This window comes from Euprymna scolopes, chromosome 23, assembly GCF_053919585.1.
Source record: "Euprymna scolopes isolate OS-2025 chromosome 23, ASM5391958v1, whole genome shotgun sequence".
NCBI lineage: Eukaryota > Metazoa > Mollusca > Cephalopoda > Sepiida > Sepiolidae > Euprymna > Euprymna scolopes.
Window position 1 is genome coordinate 102,075,713 of NC_136504.1, and position 19,154 is coordinate 102,094,866.

Genomic DNA, 19,154 nt, shown 5'->3' on the forward strand with positions numbered 1-19,154 from the left:
AAGAAGGTCGGAGGTTACATCGACTGAAATGTTGTAAAAATGACAATCAAGCACACTAGTCCGAAGAATCCAAATAATACGAATAAATAAAGGTGTACCAAGGAGTTGATGCTTTGACCATTCTTATTCCTGATTTTTATAAATTACCTCCCTGATGCAATTGTTTCTTAGATTAGTATATTTGTTTGTCCTCAACATGTAGACGATTGCTGAATTCTTAGAAAATTATCTTCAGTTTATATTGGAATGAAGCCAAAAATGAATGGTTACATTTAATGCTACTAAGACAAATCTCCTTTCCTTCAACTATTACAATAAACTTTTCTAATCAGCAATTTCCATGGCTAATAGCAACGTTCCTGAAACTTCATCATTCAAACTCCTCAACCTTACATTCACAGATAACATTAATTCAACTTTGTTTGATTATAACTCTGATAGTATAGACATAGCAGTCTTTTTTGATCCAAGCACTCAGTCCATGTATTTGGTGATTTTAATGTCCATCACAGAGGTTGATTGGTTTCTCGACCTATACAGACACAGCTGAAGTTGTTACAGAAATTATTGCTAAGGTTGCTGCAAAGAATGTGGTTTCCATTTACTAGGCTAGAAAATTTCTATACTGACTACTGTAGGACTAGTGTTTTAAAATTAGCTCTATTCTCTTAAATGAATATTATCTATTAGGAAATTAGTATCGGATATTAATCGAAAATCTCCCAGCTTGCAATCGTATGTTTCAACGTCTAGCTTCTTTGACACTTATTAATTTATTTCATATACAGTTCGAAGCTGGAATTTTTTCTCTGAATGCAAGCCTGGGCGAATGATAAGGAGATCTAGGTTTGTCCAGTTACCTCTTGACATTGCAGACAAAGTTCAATAGAAAGACAAGCCAATATGGTCGGAGCCAGCATAGCTGCAGGAGTTGTCAGAAGGGTGTTGCAGTACTTCACCATCATCTATCTATTGGGACTCCAAACTGGATTTTTTTTATCGGGGTATACTCACTTAGCCTTTGCCTTTTTCAAGGCATCCATAAGGCAGTGGGGCTATTTGCCTATTCCGTAACGTTGAAAATTTGAATATATTTCCAATTTTGATGAAAATAACGAGATCCTTATTGTAGTTATGGCTGTATGAATATGAAAGTCATTTTGAACACGTAATCTGTTACTGTTGTAAAAAATTGATTGCATGATAAAGTCGAGGCCAAATATAATAAGATGAAAAGATGAAAGATACATATTATGTAAGAGGTAATATTACATATTACATATTACAATTGCATATTACAATTGCAAATTACATATTATATATTACATATTACAATTACATATTACATATTACTATTGCATATTACATATTACATATTACTATTGCATATTATATATTACATATTACAATTGCAAATTACATATTATATATTACATATTACAATTACATATTACTATTGCATATTACATATTACATATTACTATTGCATATTATATATTACATATTACAATTGCAAATTACATATTATATATTACATATTACAATTACATATTACATATTACTATTGCATATTACATATTACACTCTAAAGTTTTGCAGGTTTATGACTACTTTCTTTCACTTGATGCTTGGAAACAATCAACTTTGTTTCATCTGATCTTACAATTGAGAATATTATAGGACCATAGTAGGCCTCCATTAGTCAAGTTTGACTATGGGTGATACATCCTTTGGATGCTAGCATGGACAGTGTGATATAAGGGACAGGATGTTGCTCTCCACGCCGCTGATGGATCCAAAGGAACAGCAAGGCTTTTACAACTTGACACCAATGCCATTGCAGGATTGGTAGAATTAAGTTGTATGTAACATCAAACTTCATTGTGGGCTCCATTCAGGATTTTGCCTCAAGGTTTACTTCTGAAGCCTTTTTCGTGAGTTGGTATTTCACAAAGCAAGGGAGGTTTGAAATCAGGTTTTACCTACTAACAGATCGACTGCCTTCCAGAGCTGATAAGTTCTACCTACTTAAGATGTTTGATATGTAGATTTAGTAAAACATGTAATATAAAAACGGTATTAAAACGAAAACGTCATTAATATTCCAAGTATATGGCATATCACATATATATTACATACATATCAGATGTGATATTCCATACATGTAGCATGCATATCACAAGCCATATGATATAGGAGGTGGCAGCTTCTTTATGAAACACTTAATTCTATGAAAATGACTGTGATTTAAAATAGAAAGCAAAATTAAATATTGTTTACCTCATGAAAGGGAAGAAGATAAAGTGTCAATAATTGAAAGACAAAACCTGAGTTCAAAATACTTGTAACTTTACTATGTTTTGATATCTTGTTTTATTTCGTGGTTATTATCATCAATAGGAACATAAAATATACATAAATAATGTTTTTTTTTTTTGTTGGATGACAAATTGAATTTTCATTTAGGAACGTGTTTTAAGTCACATCCCTAGAAAGGTGAAAATTATGTCTGGTAAATTATGTCTTATCCACCTGAGAGAACCTGTTGTTGATTTCATAAAATTATTTTTTTTACATAATGGCTTGAATTTAAGTTTAAAATGCAAAAGTCAAGTATCATGGTTCACTTGTGCTCTAAACAGAAACATTCATTTTGAACGTGCCCCTATGATATCAAAGAACCTACTGTTGATTTTATATGCCTGGCCTTTCTGCTTGCATGGTGATAATGGCTTGAATTAAAGTTAAAAATTAAAAAAAAAAAAATCAAGTATCATGGTTCACTTGTATTTTAAACCGGAACATTTATTTTAAACACGCCCCTGTCATATCAAAAAACCTATTATTGATTATATATGACGGGCCATACTGCATATTCAGTGATAAGGGTTTGAATGATAATGTATCAAGCCTTTTTGCTTGTGTAGTAATAAAACTTCTCAAATGCACTTGTGATGTTAGGCTGTATAAGGTGTTAATTTTGGTCAAAGTTATATGTTCCTTTTATCATCGGATATTTTTGGATTATCGATTATTGATACTTATCAAAGACCTTCTGATACAAAACTTATCTAAGAACACTGCCTCATGCATAAAGTACAGTTGTGTTAAATTTCGTAAAAATCATGTGTGTGTGTGTGTGTGTAAAGCAAAGTTGTCTATGTGTGTAGGTATGTGTGCCACAGCATCACAGTTAAACGGTTGATAATAACTAAACTAATTGCAAATTTGGAATTGGTATTTTTGATCTAATGTCCATATCAGTTTCAGAAGTTGTTTAACCTTTTTAAAAACTCATTATTCAAAATTAAGTCAAAAATAACATTAGAAACAAATCTTCTGACATTTTTAATCTTCTTTTTCCAAACCAACTGAACAACATACTTCTGAACCTTTCACTAAGAACAATAATCTATTATATAAAAGTGAAAATGTGTGTGTGTGTGTGCGCAATTTTTTTGTATGTCCGGCAAAGGCTTTTTTCGGAAGTGGATGCTCAGGGGGGGGGGTCACTAATTCTTAGAACTTTTTATATACTCCCTAGATTATAATATCTCCAATTTACAAACGGAAGTCGTCTCCATCTTTGATTAGAGCGACTTTTACATTCTATTTTCGTGCTATTTCTTACTTTCCACGTGTTTGTTTGGTTTTTCCGTATAAAAAGGGAGAACTGAATTGGGAGCAAATACGTCTACCTAGCACTTGTGCCAGGGACGTTCAGAAAGCAATGAGCTTTGATCAATGTGGGAAAACCCGTCATATTAGACAATTGCTACTCATTTGGACACTCCCCTTTTTGTGGGAGCTGGTTTTCCCAAACATCTTAGGGAAACAAACAAATACGCAGAAAGTGTAAAGCTGGCTCTGCGTGATTTCATTTCTCTATGGTGTGATGTTTGACCTAGAAAACCAGACATTCGTTTTTAAGCATTTAATATTAACCATTCTCACTTCTCTGCCCTTTTAACGTTACGGTAAGATGTCATGTTTTCTTTTCCACTTTTGCCTCAAGGCTTCGGGTTCGAGCCTTCCTGCCTACCAAAACTTTTTTTTTCTTATACACCTCCAAACACCCAGGCAACGCCGGGTCTGCCCAGTAGTCTATAATATAAATCTTACCTGTCTGTTTAAATGTATGTATGTATGTATGTATGTATGTATGTTTGTATGTCTGCTTAAAACTTTTGACAGAGGCAACGGATTTTCATGAGATTTGTATCATTTTGAAGCTCGACCCTTCGGACAACAAATATAAAAAAATTGGCTAAAAACATTGTTTCCTTCACCCTCAACTGGGCACTTTTCTACAAGAAAAGGTAACTTTTTTCACCGATATGTTCGAAAGTCATCCCCTCTTTTCGATTGACTAGCCTTAATTCAAACCTTCACCACATCCAGTTTGGCGATGGACACAACAGCAAAGATGCCACATTTTTTTTTTTCACATTCTTTTCTTCTTTCGCAGTACAGGTTCGAGCCTGCCTGCCTGCCTACTAATTTTTTTTTTTGCTCAACACACACCTCCAAACACTCAGGCAACGCCAGGCACCCAGACTGGTTGAACTTAAAAATAAGTCTACATGTTTTTTTAATAAAACAAGTTTATTTTATTTTAGACAATCAGACTATTTTAGATTGATCTTTGTATCTCTGCACCAAACTCATAAACAATTTAAGTAGGTTACAATAACAATATTTCCATTTGTGGTCGTATGAATAAAGTGTTCAAATTTATCACTAATATTTTTATGTCATCTTTCAGAGGATTTTTTTTTATAAAGGAAATTATTCTGTAAAAAAAAAAGTCACGGTTAGATGATAACATTAAAAGATGTGTATATCTATTGATAATATTAAATGGTATAAATGACCATTTGACTCATAAATAATGAATTTTAAAATTTTAGATATTATACATTACCAATTAAAAAAAAATGTGACATGTTTTTGCTATGTAGTTTTTAAGTTTTTACTGGACATACAAACATACATTTACACTTTAGATAATAGTTTTTAAGTTTTTACTGGACATACAAACATACATTTACACTTTAGATAATAGTTTTTAAGTTTTTACTGGACATACAAACATACATTTACACTTTAGATAATAGATAAGACGTAATTATAACAAACATTTTAAGGAATCTCACACTAGACACTTGTTTTTTGCTATAACATTCCAGTTATTTCTAAACCGATATTGATCATCATCATAAACCTGAATAATGCACTTGTTGATTTAAATTAAATAAATAAAAAAAACGTTTTTCATTTGACTTATTACACACAAGAGAAAGGTTTGAGAAAAGCAGCACTGGCAGGTACTTTATGCTATATTTTCAGTTCCATTATCTAATTTGTATTCATTTATCATTAATTATGGACCACATCATTCATAGATTGTTGTTATATTAGACTCATATGCATACTGTCAAATGTGATATGAGTGCCATTTACATGGGGGTCACCACTTATCAAGGCCCGGAGGCCACTCAGGGATAAGGATTATTGCATGTACAGTAATCAATGAGATAGTATTGTAGTAATCATTAGTATTGGAGATTTGACAGAGTGTCTTACTTAAGGGGGCGGTTTGTCAGGAATTTGTTTATGTTGGACTTGAAGACATCCAAGTTGTAGTCAGGTGGGAAACAGGCGAACGGAAGAGAGTTCCACAATCGGGCACTTCTGAGAAAGAAGCTCTGCTCATGGAATCTACGTTTGGATTTAGGCACAAATAAAGAGTGGGGAAAATTATTGACAGTAGTTTCAGCCAGACGGGTGTTTCTCGTGAAAGATTGGCGAGGGGGGACGAGAGATTGGAGCTCAGACGAGCACTTGCCATGGAAGTAACGATAAAACAAAGACAGGCTCGCAACATCTCTTCTGTGGGAGAGAGTCTGCAGGGAAGAGAAAAGGGCATCCCCTACAAAACCATGAAGTCTATTTTGTACTCTGTCAAGGCAGGATAGACTGTTTTTAGCAGCTCCTGCCCAGATGTGGCAGCAGTACTCCATCCTTGGATGTACTTGGCTTTTATATAGATAGAGAATTGCATCAGCAGTGAGGTATCTTTTGGAGCGGTAGAAGGATCCTACCATTTTTCCAGCGACCTTGGCAACAGACCTGATATATGTGTTCCATTTCAGGTCAGGACTAAAGGTCAATCCCAGAAGTTTATCAAAACATGGAGTCTCCCCTAGATGAGAGCCATCCATTTCAATTGATGCCAGATGGGGATCAGAGCATTGATGATGTAAAGATAGAAGCTTGGTTTTTGGATGCATTAAAAGTGACCAGCCACCTCTTCCCCCATTGTACCACACGCTCAAGATCACAGGGGAGAGAATTAGAGACAACTTTGTCATTTACGGCCTTTGATGTGTTGCTATAGATGGTCGTGTCATGTTAATGAATGATTTAAGTATGTGTTTTGGGAGATCATTGATGTAGATCAGGAAGAGAGTTGGGCCCAGGATGGACCCCTGGGAGACTCCAGCATTAATACTGTGGGCCTCTGATTTCTGCCCATCAGCCACTACTCTTATGAACATTTTTTAACTTTTTGAATTTTTTACAAAGCCGAAATTTATGTGTGGATTTGTCCATTAGTATCGGTTAAATGTTTAAAATATGAATTTTATTTAACTGACATTTTGTGTATAGAATTGTTAAAGAAGAAAGATCATCATCATCATCATCATCATCATCATCATCATCATCATCATCGACTTTATTCCAAGCTTTTTTGTCCCAGTTTATCATTCCAAGTCTTACTGTGAAAATCAGAAATGCCATTCTTACCATGTTGAGATTTCGTTCTCGACAATCAGTTTAACGGCAGTGGGCTATTATGACTGATGGTGGCCTTTTTTTCTCTCAGCCTGAGGTATGGGTTCTGGGTAGTACTAGGAGGTCCACCCTCCCAAGCTTTACCCTCTCCTCTTTGGGGTGGAGTTAATTTATTGCTATCTCAGCCATTTTTTCAGGGTCAGACTGTACTACCTGTAGGGTGCTGGTTTACCAAATCCCATTTGCTGATCTTGTGTCACATCTTCCTGCAGTGGAAGAGAACTAAATATGTCTATGTAGATTGTTGTAGGTTATTGTGCATTAGTGTAATATCTGTACTTTCATCTTTTATTATTGATAACCAAAGTGTCCACACAACTATTCCATGTTGTTTGCAGTTTGTGGTTGTCATTTAAGCAGGTTTGATGTAGTTTTTATTACTTGTTGACCTGTTTTTTTCTGATGAAAGTTAAACGACTGAACCATTGGTAACTTATGCTTCCTGGTTTTATTGTCATTTAATGTTATTCTAAACCATTTCACACCTCCTTCATAAGATTTAATCATGTTCTTAAGAGTTTTTTTTTTTTTACAATGGTCAAAGTTTCAGAATTGTATATGAATATGCGGGTTTGTATTACTGTACACATGGATTCGAAAAAGTTGTCAAAAAACAAATATATAACAAATAAATGTTATCAAAGGCAAGATAAGTTACTTTTCTACCAAACTGGATATAATTTTCGTGTTTTTATTCCATTTAACATGTTTATTCAGCTCGAAAAACATGCAGTGTTTACCGATGTATTGGAAAATTCAAGATGGCGGCCATTCTCTCGTTAACACGGTAAGTTCAGGAAAAGGTGTTATAAATAATAAACTAGACAAAATACTATTAAAAACCACCGAATCTATGTCAAGTTATGTCACGATAACATATATTGAGCGAATTTCTAACAGTATTTTGTCTAGTTTATTATTTATTACACCTTTTTCCAAACTTACCGTGTTAAAGAGAGAATCGGCCGCCATTTTAAATTTTCCAATACATCGCTAAACATTATGGTTTTCGAGCTGAATAAACATGTTAAATTGAATAAAAACACGAAAATTATATCCAGTTTGGTAGAAAAGTAACTTATCTTGCCTTTGATAACATTTATTTGTTATATATTTGTTTTTTGACAACTTTTTTGAATCTATGTGTACAGTAATACAAACCCGAATATGCTTTCAACGTATGCTGTAAAGTATTGGATGGAGAGGGTGGGTGCGGAAAGGTCATGAAAAACCTACAAGGGATCTTCTGAAAATTTTCACAACTTCACCAGTCTCAATATCTTCCCTCCCTCTCCAGCTCATTTCATGAACTATGTGCGACACGTTTGTGTAATATACCAACTATATCACCTGTAACAAGAACAGCCGTCTCTTGAAAAACACTTTGAAGCCTGTTTGCTCCAAGGTCAGATCTCCTCCCCAATGCATTATACGCGATTTGAATGCTACTATGTACAGCAATGAATGCTACACCACAGAAAATATTAACTTTCACCTGAAGACCTGAGCCTCATTTAATTCATGGTTATCACAGCTTGGAACATTCCATCTCATCTGCTACATGCAGCCTAGTAAACATGACCCAGTAACCAACGCAGTGGAATTAATCCAAGCAAATGCACAGTACATGCTGCTTAGTCAATAATCACATTCCTCTCATGGAACTCCATGAACAAAGCTTCTTTCTTTGAACTGCACGCCTGTGGAACTCTGTTCCATCTGCCTGCTTCCCACCGGACTACAACTTGGATGTCTTCAAGTCCAATGTTAACAAATTCCTAATGAACCTCCCCCTTAAGTAAACACTTCATCAAATCTCCACACTAACGTAATGTACTTGCAATAACCCTTATCCCTGAGTGGCTTCCGGGCCTTGATAAGTGGTGATCACTGTAAAAAAACAAAACAAAAAAAAACTGATTTTAACTGGAAACAGATCTGTTTCTAGAGTAAATTGTGAAAAACAAAGTTTACATCTCATAATCCGCTCACTCTGAAAGTTCAAGATCCAGGATCACTACTATCTCAACAAGATTTGCCCCGTGATTTCCAAATCGATCGTGGTATGCACAACAATTCAACGTACCAGAAATGCAACTGCTCATCTAATTTGACATCCCTGTTATCTTACATTGTGTGACCTGCCCTTAGTACTACTTCTAAGCAAAGGAATAAAACCTATTTTCAAGTCATGGAGAGGATTTTATGTCAAGCAAAACTTCTCTTGCTCACTAGAATGATTTTGTCATTTATTAAAAATGTGGGCAATAAAATTGTATGCAAATATGCTCAGCATAAGTGATAGCTTATTAATATTATGGAAGAGTTAAATCTTTGGAAGTCAAAATTCATTCTTCATTCATAATTCACTACAAAGCACATGGTATGGATCTCAGGTTTTATTAATATACTAGTGGGGATACCTGGCGTTGCCCGGGTGTTTCGAGGTGTATGCTCTTAAATCAAAAAGAAACACGGGGGAAGGGATTAAAAAAAGGTTTGGTAAGTAGATAGGATTGCACCCGAAGCCCTGAGGTGAAGTTGGAAAATAAAATGTGAAAAAAACATGACATGTTAACTGCTCGGCAAGCCAGAATGAGTTATTGAAAGATGTTTGAACTTATTTAAGTAGGAAGAGAATTGACAGGTGCCTGCACTTAATGACGTCAAGTAGAAGTCGTAGAGTTAACGATGTAAGCAATAGCTATTCAGCAGTTAACATTTTCTGCGTGACAGTTTTTAATGAGATCAATAACCTGGTTTGTTTGTTTTTACCTAACTTTGGGGAAAACCAGCTCCTCATTTATTAGGGGGGAGTGTCTCGTCTCGAAATGAAAGCAACTGTCTGATATGACGATGATAAGCCGACATTGACCACATCGCTTTCTGGAGACCACTGGCCGTGGGCCAGTGATTTGAATTGAGTTTCGCTTTTTTTAAAAACGAAAGCAACACGGGCCGATCCGAAAATGTCGAATATTTAAGTTTCAAAGTCGGGCAAATTAAATAGAGAGATGACCCCCATTGTTAAGTCGTAGATATTATCATTTAGACGTGATATAAAAAGTTTATAAAATTGCTTAATGCAAAATGTTTATTTAGCTTGAAAAACATACAGTGTTTACCGACGTATTGGAAAATTTAAAATGGCACTAAATTCTCTGCTGAACACGGTAAGTTTGTGAAAATGAGTTAAAAATTAAAAAAATATACAAAATACTGTTAGAAACTCACTCAATATATGTTACTGTGACATATGCTGACATACATTCGGTGGATTTTTAACAGTATTTTATATATTTTTTATTTTTAACTCATTTTCCCAAACTTACCATGTTCAGCAGAGAGTTTAGCACCATTTTAAATTTTCCAATACGTCGGTAAACACTGTATGTTTTTCATTAAAGCGAAAACTCAAAAAAATTATCCTGTTAGATTGAAAATTAACTTATTATTGAATAAAAACACGAAAAATATATCCAGTTTGGTAGGAAAGTAACTTATCTTGCCTTTGATGACATTTATTTGTTATATATTTGTTTTTTGACAACTTTTTTGAATCTATGTGTACAGTAAAACAAACCCAAACTTCCTTCCCTCAAAGAAAGTGTAGTTAAATGGAGCATTTCATATTTAGGTAGAAAATATGAAGTAGCTCGCAAATAATTGCAAGATGGAAATAAATTAAATAACAATGGTGCTACGAGGGAATGGTTGTTTTATGAAGAAGAATTTCTAGCATATGTAGGTAGCAGTGGTAGTAGCTGTGAGCATAAGAGTAAAAATTCCTCCAATTTTTTGTATAGACCCATAGAGTATTGTTGCCACATATGGGCTGGTGCATCTACCACCAGTCCCTCCCTTTTAGACAGTGTCCAAAAAAGAGTTTCTAATCTAACAGGTTTTGCACTGCTGGCCAATCTGCAACTTGTGTCCCATCACTGCAATGTACCTGTTTTATAAGTAGTTTAATGGAATGTGCTCTGATGAACTCATAGCACTTGTGCCCCCTTGATATACATACTCTTGATAAAACCGACAAGCAGCAAAAGCTCGCTCCTTCACTGTTGAGGTCCTTAGATGTAGGAAATCCTTCTACTCTAATAGTTATTTTTTGGGGGACTGCTAAACTTTGGAATTCCCTACCTGTTTCCCGCTTTTCTAACTGTACTAACATGTAGAAGTTTAAATGTAATGTGAACAGATATCTCACTACTCAACTCTCCACAATTCCCAGTTAAACATGGTCCCAAATAGTAGTCCCTTATGTCTAAGCGGCTATATGCCTTGTTTGGTTGGTTGGTTGGTTGTTTTTGTTTTACGGCATATCAACCGTCTTCAGGTTATTTAATGCCGAATCCAAAGATTTAAGAAAATTTTTTTTAATAGAATATATTTGTTGTTTTCACGTCGGTTTCTATTCAACCCATAGTTGGCACCCTAACAGGTACTACCACTCCGGGTCAGAGTGGACCTGGGAGCAATGGTAATTAAAGGGTGGCTCCACACTCCCCAAAGCCCACAAGCTGGGGCCTCACTTCTGGATATAGTTTAAGGTCATATCCAGGACCCCTATTGAGGGACTTTTACCCTCTGCAGGGAGGCAGTCGACGTATTCTAATGCCCCATCGACAGGGCCATGCCTTGTTTGAAGTGAAAAGGCATTTTAAAAAAAAATAGATGATTATGTTAAAAGAGCTGAGAAAAAGTGTAGAAATTGTTAAAAGCAAACAAATTGAACACAAAGAATTGAATCAGCCTAAATTGCTGCTGAATCAGATTTGCATATGGATAAAAAGCTATCGTCATCAATGAAATAAGAAAAAAAAAAAGCTGATGTCTTTTTCTATGAGAATTTTAATGGTAAACACTTTTTTCTATTGAAGACCCACTTTGATATGCCGTTTGACTCAAGCCAAAAAAGGAGTAACTATGTTTTTTTTTTTAGTTGTGACTATCTAATAAAACCAGTTCTATTTCAATATTTATTGTTTGCAATTTCATTATTTGTTTTGTGTGTAATAGTAATGCTCTTACATTCTTCAAACAAGTATCAAATATTCAGCTAATGTATGTCTTAAAAATTTATGCTAGCAATCGTTTTAACCGTTACTTTGCAAATTATCATTAGCCGATCTCTATTTTCTTGCTTTTTATTGCAACACTTCTTGTCTGTAAATTTAAAAGAATTGCTAAAATAAAGCGCATTCTTAATTCTTCTTCATGTACTATGCATCTTAATGAGAAGCATTTTTTTTTCTGTTTTTTTTTTTATTGTCTGCTTTTGCATTTTTCATTCCTGTGGAAATGATATTTTTAACACGTTTTTTTTTTTTTTTTAAAATACCAACAGTAATATTTTGCAAAATAATGTTCTTTTAGAAATGAATATTGTATATCACATTTCAGAGTTGTTGACCATGACCTATTTTTTTTAATGTTATGCACAAGTCAACAATTCCCTCTTTATCGTTTATACGTTTGCATTTTGAAGTTCACCATACTTGATTCTCCATGTTTGTCTTTGAACGTGGCCTTTTATGGCACCATTAAAACCAAGCAGTCAACAAATGTTGAAATCTGAGGAAAATACAAAATTTTCATAAAATCAATAGAAAAGTTTTAACAAAATTTCAAAACTTTGTTGTATTGTTTTGGGTAGGGGAGATAAAAAGAAAAAAAAAACACTAAAGAAGCAAATGATATTCACATTAAATCCAACATCAGCAATGCATTAATCCTTATGCAATATAAGAGTTTGAGTTTGTGTAGCAACGGTTAATCAGGATTGCAATGGTTGGAACTTTTTTGATGTATCGGAATCGAAAACATATGTGCCTAATTTCCAATGCCAAAAACGATTCATTTAATTATTGTTTTTATTTAAAACTTTATCTTCCATTTCTGATGCTAATGATATATTTATTGATTTTTAAACTACAAATAAAACTAAAATTTACAAGTCCCTTCCCCAAGTCCTAGAGTAGCTCATGCTGGTTATGTATGCACTTTTATGTGCAGAGCTAAACTCTTTTGAAATCAACTAATTGAAGGTCACTGATCAATGTTTGCTTGGTAACACATCTGCCACTGATGGTGAAATTGGCAAAATGGCCACACCCCTTTTTAACAAAGTACAACCACCCACCAGCATTGTGTCTCTGAGACTCTCAGGCGTAGGTGGTCATGTGACCACTCAAAATGTTTGGAATTACTACATTAGGGGGCGGGGGTCAGTAGTACATTATGACGTCCTAAAACCAATAGTTTTTAAGATATTTGTAATAAACCAATTGTACATCTCACATCATACGGCACCCTGATCTTTGTTATATTATTTATGTACATCATCCATAGTTTTTATATTATTTATGTACATTATCCATAGTTTTTCAGTTTAATTTTGTACATTATCCATAGTTTTTCAGTTTAATTTTGTACATTATCCATAGTTTTTCAGTTTAATTTTGTGGATTTCAACACTTTGTGCCCTTATTACAACTACAAAACACCAAAGTTCTTGCTCTGCAAGTGCATGTCTTTGCACTCCTACATGACGTTAGGCATTTGCATAGAGGCAGTAGATCATCTAGTCTGCATGGTACTAGCAGTTTCATATGAGTTATGCTGAAGTCTGTTGTTTCATATCCAAACTTGAGCAGATCTAGTTTAATTATTACAAGATTTGGGGCTTCTAACCACAACCTGCAGTGTAGATATGATCGTTTTATGTGTTCTTGTAGTTTGGAGAAACGACACACAAGTTGATTAAAGTTAAGTTCTTTCCTAAAATTATGGTATAACTCCCATCGATACTCATCAAATGTTGAACAGTCAGTTTTCTTTAATATAGTTACTAAGAATTTTTCAGCATTACTTATCGTTGGTGACAATTCCTCTGCACCAAACCCTTCCAATAGAGAGATATTCATCGAAGCCTTCAAACCAGCCAACTTTGAACCCACCTTGCTGGTACTGTCGCACTCACTTAATGCGTGAGTTGCTGGTAAACACGACACCAAATTGCTGTTCAGTTGATCAACTAACTGGTGAACAGGCACAGTCTTCTTGTTCTTCTTGTTGCCAAGCTTTATATAGAGTTTTTGTAGTTCTCATGTTTTTTGAAATGGTAGATGAGGTTTATGAGAACGTCTGTGTCAGGTAAGTCAACTAGAATCGATTGAAAACCATGTTTTACAACATCATTGATATAAAACATGATTCTGTCATCAGCCTCTTCTTGGTTGCTTGAGAGTTCTGTGATTGTTCTTTCTTTGCCCACAGTTTTCTACATTCACCGCCATATACTTGATTAAAGAAGATTTCCTTATCTGACACAATATTTTGTAGCATCCACTTGAAGAAATACTGAACCTCACTTTGTTCAACATTAAGCTCCAGAACATATCTAGATCGACAAGTACCTTCTGATTGTCAAACAATTGAGAATTTACAACAGAATTAGTAATTGTATTGGAATCAGGAAAAATAATGGAATCGTCCTATCACTACTTTGTTGTTAATTAAATTTACAAAAATGGTTAAGCATCTTTCATAGATTCTAATATTTTGATTTTCATACTTTAAAATGATGCCTTTTATCTTGGAATCGTTTCCATTATCTTTAGATTTCTATTTTTAGAGACCAACAACACTGAAGATGACATTACTCTCTCTCTCTCCTAAGTTCATTCTCTCCAAATAAATCGTTGAAGAAAATCCACTAACCATCTCCCTTCACCCTTTCCTGCATAAGAAAAGTTTTATTCATCTCAGTTGAATAGGCTTCCACTCATGAATGAATTAAATGTGAAAGCCGGATAAAAGAATAGAGCACAAAATGTTTGTGTAAAGAATTTAATTTTGTTGTTATGTTATGAAAAAATGTCATTGGCATCAAAGGCAAAGGTGAGCTCTGAAGTCGCCTCGGAACTGCTACATGTTTTTATCACAATCACACAACTTAATTTCCCAAAGGTTCCGGTGATCCTAATCTTAGTCCATCATTTTGTATTGCAGCTGGATCTGTTGGTATCTTATTTCACTATGCCCTATTCTCAACGCAGTGAGCAAGTTTTCTGGTTTCAGGTGGTAGTTTGTATAATGTGACTCTGAGTGTTCTTATTTCAGCCATCTCTCTAGCACTTTTGATCTTCATGATCATCAGGATTAGGTTTATTTTATAAAAAGATTTTGTTATTGTTTTATATAAAAAAAAAAAAACTCTCCTGATAAAAAAACTATATAAACATAAAATTATGTAATTTAATATTTATTCAATTATTTCTTAATATTTTACTTTTAAAAATTAAAGTTTTTATCTCTGTATATTTTCTAGCACATTCCTCCTCTGCCATTTTATTGGTGGCTTATTGATGTCAGCAACAAATAATTTAGGAGAGCAAGTGGCAATAAAATTAATGAAAGATGCTTTTGATTGTTTTTTGGATGCAAAATTTCTTGTAAACCATTATCTTCTTTTGATGGAATTCCGCTTTTGGAGTGTTTGTGGGATTTCTATTGTTAACCAACCATCTTGCTGAATGTTTGCGATTGTTAAAAATATCTATGAAAGTTGGCAAAAATGTGATTAATGGAATTGAATATTTCATTTTTAATGATTTAATACATAAAAAAAAAGAAGGTAACCAAAGAACAGATACTACTCTAGATTACCTCTGCAACAAAATGGAGGTGGTAATGTCTGGAGGATGGTATCATAACAACAGAACAGGCACTATACTACCCCAGCTCCTTAATTGCAAATTGAAAGATAGGACATTAGTCTGAAATGGCATAGTAATTAGAATTGAAAGCAATAGTATAGTTTCAGTTTTAGACAGACGAATGCCAAATCTCCATTAGTTATAGATTTCAAAATTTGGCCTTGTTATTTGTAAGCTTTTTATGTTAATATTTTGGTTACTTTTTATGTTTCTTTTTTAATTTTTTTATGTTACTTTTTTTGTTATTTTATGTGACTTTGTATGTTACTTTTTATGTTTCTTTTTTAATTTTTTCATGTTACTTTTTTTGTTATTTTATGTGACTTTGTATGTCACTTTTTATGTTTCTTTTTAATATTTTTCACGTTACTTTTCATGTTTCTTTTTTATATTTCTTTTATTTTATGTTACTTTTTATATCAATTATTATCTTTCTTTTTTGTTTATTTTTATTTTTTATATTATTTTTCATGTTTTTATGTTTCTTTTTATATTTCTTTTTATTTTTAAGTTACTTTTTATGTTATTTTTATGTCATTTTTTATCTTTTTTATGTTTCTTTTTTATTTTTATGTTACTTTTTCATGTTATTTTTCATGTTACTTTTTATGTTGCTGATATATAACATATTTTATAGATTATTTAATTTTTTATGTATTATTTAGGAATTATTCAAAATTTTATTTTATTATTCTTCCAGTCACTTTCTAATGTTGTTGAAACATCTAACCAAAAAAGATTTCATAAAACTAAAATATCTTTTTAAATTATTAATTTTGATTTTTCTGTTTTTTCTTTTCAGGGAAATTTGAAACAATGCCAATTTATTATTATGACAGTCCATGACTTAGGATGTAATTGTAAGTATTTGTTTCTTTTTTGGATGATAACTTTTTCAGCTGACAACATAATTATCTCCCTTTTGTTTAAGATGTAGACAAAGATAAGAGAATCTTCAGATTTCAATTCAAAACTGTCCGAAGCAAGTTTTAAGTTCTGCTCACACGTGTGGACATAATCCTCTCTTATTTTCCATTTGTGTGAAGATTTTGCTTAAATCATATAAATTTTTAAAGTTTCCCCTCTACCAGGAACAAACTCGGTCATAAATAAACTAACCTATTAATCTTTATATTCTGAAGAAAAGCGTGTGTAGCAGAAACAAATAGAACTCTTTTCTTGTGTGTCAGTGCCTCCCCTGACTGTGCGATATGGCACATACTGACCAATCAGAGGCATAGCGCAGGGATCTTCCTTACCTCATTAAGGAACTATAACTGCTTCCGTCCCGGACGAGAAAAACTCTACTTTTTTCCAGCGAGACGTCAAAGAGAGCGGACCTGTTTCCTCACACACACACTCTCTCTCTCTCTCTCTCTCTCTCTCTCTCTCTCTCTCTCTCTGCCTACACCGGTATCTACAATTCCCACTTGGGATTAACTACCGGGCAAAGGCAGACGAGTTCTATCCTAGCTATATCTAAATGGCATCATGCCGTTGCTTCAATAAACCTTTTCTTTGCAAGTTTTACGAAGTCGTTTGTCCGTTTATTCAGTAGCTTGTGTTGAAATATTTATTTTATTAGGGAGTGCCCGAAAAGCATTAACTCAACTCCCTAAAATATAGTTTTCTGTCCGAAAAATGATTAAAAAGATTATCCTAAATCTCACTACCCCTTATGTCAAATCTCGGGTCTATAGACTGAAAATTGACAGAGTAATTTGTTAGGGAAATGTACACACACAGACTGACACACAAACAGACACACAGACAGACACACAGACTGACGCACAGACAATTTCACTTTTATGGATATATAGATTTTCTATTTCTTTATTGTCAACTTGGATGTTATTTTCAAAACGTTTCAGTCAATGTAACATTCAACTGCGTCTTGTACAAACTTTGGAATCATTATATCTTAAAAGCAGATAAACTTGCAACGTTTTTTCATACTAAGAAAAGACTGCCACATTTTTTTTTTTTTTGAAAAGATACTTTAATTCACCCTATACAAGGCTCACTGCGATTGAGATGTAAATGGTTACTATGAATTAAAAGTCATATCTATATGGGCAAGCTAAGTGGGGAGTTGAGCAGCAAGATTTTTGTTTACATTAAAATTTAAATTTATGCATATTGGTGCATTTAGGGAAACATGGGGCAGATAGGGAATTCCAAAGCCTAGAAGTTTGAGGACAGAAGCTATGAGAGTAGAAAGCCTTCCAGCATCTAGGGACCTCTATGTTGAAGGGTTAGAACTGATTATTATTCAGTATTTCTATACGTTGCAGCACGGGTTTTTGCAGAATACAATTACGAATTACTTTAGACTTCTACTCAGTCATGGCCAATACAATGTCGATTAAATAAAGTCATGGCCAATACAATGTCGATTAAATAAAGTCATGGCCAATACAATGTCGATTAAATAAAGTCATGGCCAATACAATGTCAATTAAATAAAGTCATGGCCAATACAATGTCGATTAAATAAAGTCATGGCCAATACAATGTCAATTAAATAAAGTCATGGCCAATACAATGTCGATTAAATAAAGTCATGGCCAATACAATGTCGATTAAATAAAGTCATGGCCAATACAATGTCAATTAAATAAAGTCATGGCCAATACAATGTCAATTAAATAAAGTCATGGCCAATACAATGTCGATTAAATAAAGTCGTGGCTAATACAATGTCGATTAAATAAAGTCGTGGCTAATACAATGTCGATTAAATAAAGTCATGGCCAATACAATGTCAATTAAATAAAGTCATGGCCAATACAATGTCGATTAAATAAAGTCGTGGCTAATACAATGTCGATTAAATAAAGTCATGGCCAATACAATGTCAATTAAATAAAGTCATGGCTAATACAATGTCGATTAAATAAAGTCGTGGCTAATACAATGTCGATTAAATAAAGTCGTGGCTAATACAATGTCAATTAAATAAAGTCGTGGCTAATACAATGTCGATTAAATAAAGTCATGGCCAATACAATGTCAATTAAATAAAGTCATGGCTAATACAATGTCGATTAAATAAAGTCGTGGCCAATACAATGTCGATTAAATAAAGTCATGGCTAATACAATGTCGATTAAATAAAGTCATGGCCAATACAATGTCGATTAAATAAAGTCATGGCCAATACAATGTCGATTAAATAAAGTCATGGCCAATACAATGTCGATTAAATAAAGTCATGGCCAATACAATGTCGATTAAATAAAGTCATGGCCAATACAATGTCGATTAAATAAAGTCATGGCTAATACAATGTCGATTAAATAAAGTCATGGCTAATACAATGTCGATTAAATAAAGTCATGGCCAATACAATGTCGATTAAATAAAGTCATGGCCAATACAATGTCGATTAAATAAAGTCATGGCCAATACAATGTCGATTAAATAAAGTCATGGCTAATACAATGTCGATTAAATAAAGTCATGGCTAATACAATGTCGATTAAATAAAGTCATGGCTAATACAATGTCGATTAAATAAAGTCGTGGCTAATACAATGTCGATTAAATAAAGTCATGGCCAATACAATG

The 19,154-nt window shown here is 33.6% G+C and overlaps 1 protein-coding gene across 2 annotated transcripts in view; it reads left to right on the plus strand.

The window, feature by feature from the left end:
• Positions 1-19,154, plus strand: part of LOC145246078 (uncharacterized protein ZK1073.1-like) — a 165,640-nt gene that overhangs the window by 49,038 nt on the left and 97,448 nt on the right. For both annotated transcript variants that reach the window (XM_080107932.1, XM_080107931.1), the window contains exon 3: positions 16,387-16,444. In XM_080107932.1, coding sequence (XP_079964058.1) covers positions 16,387-16,444 — 58 coding nt within the window. The remainder of the gene's footprint in view (positions 1-16,386; positions 16,445-19,154) is intronic.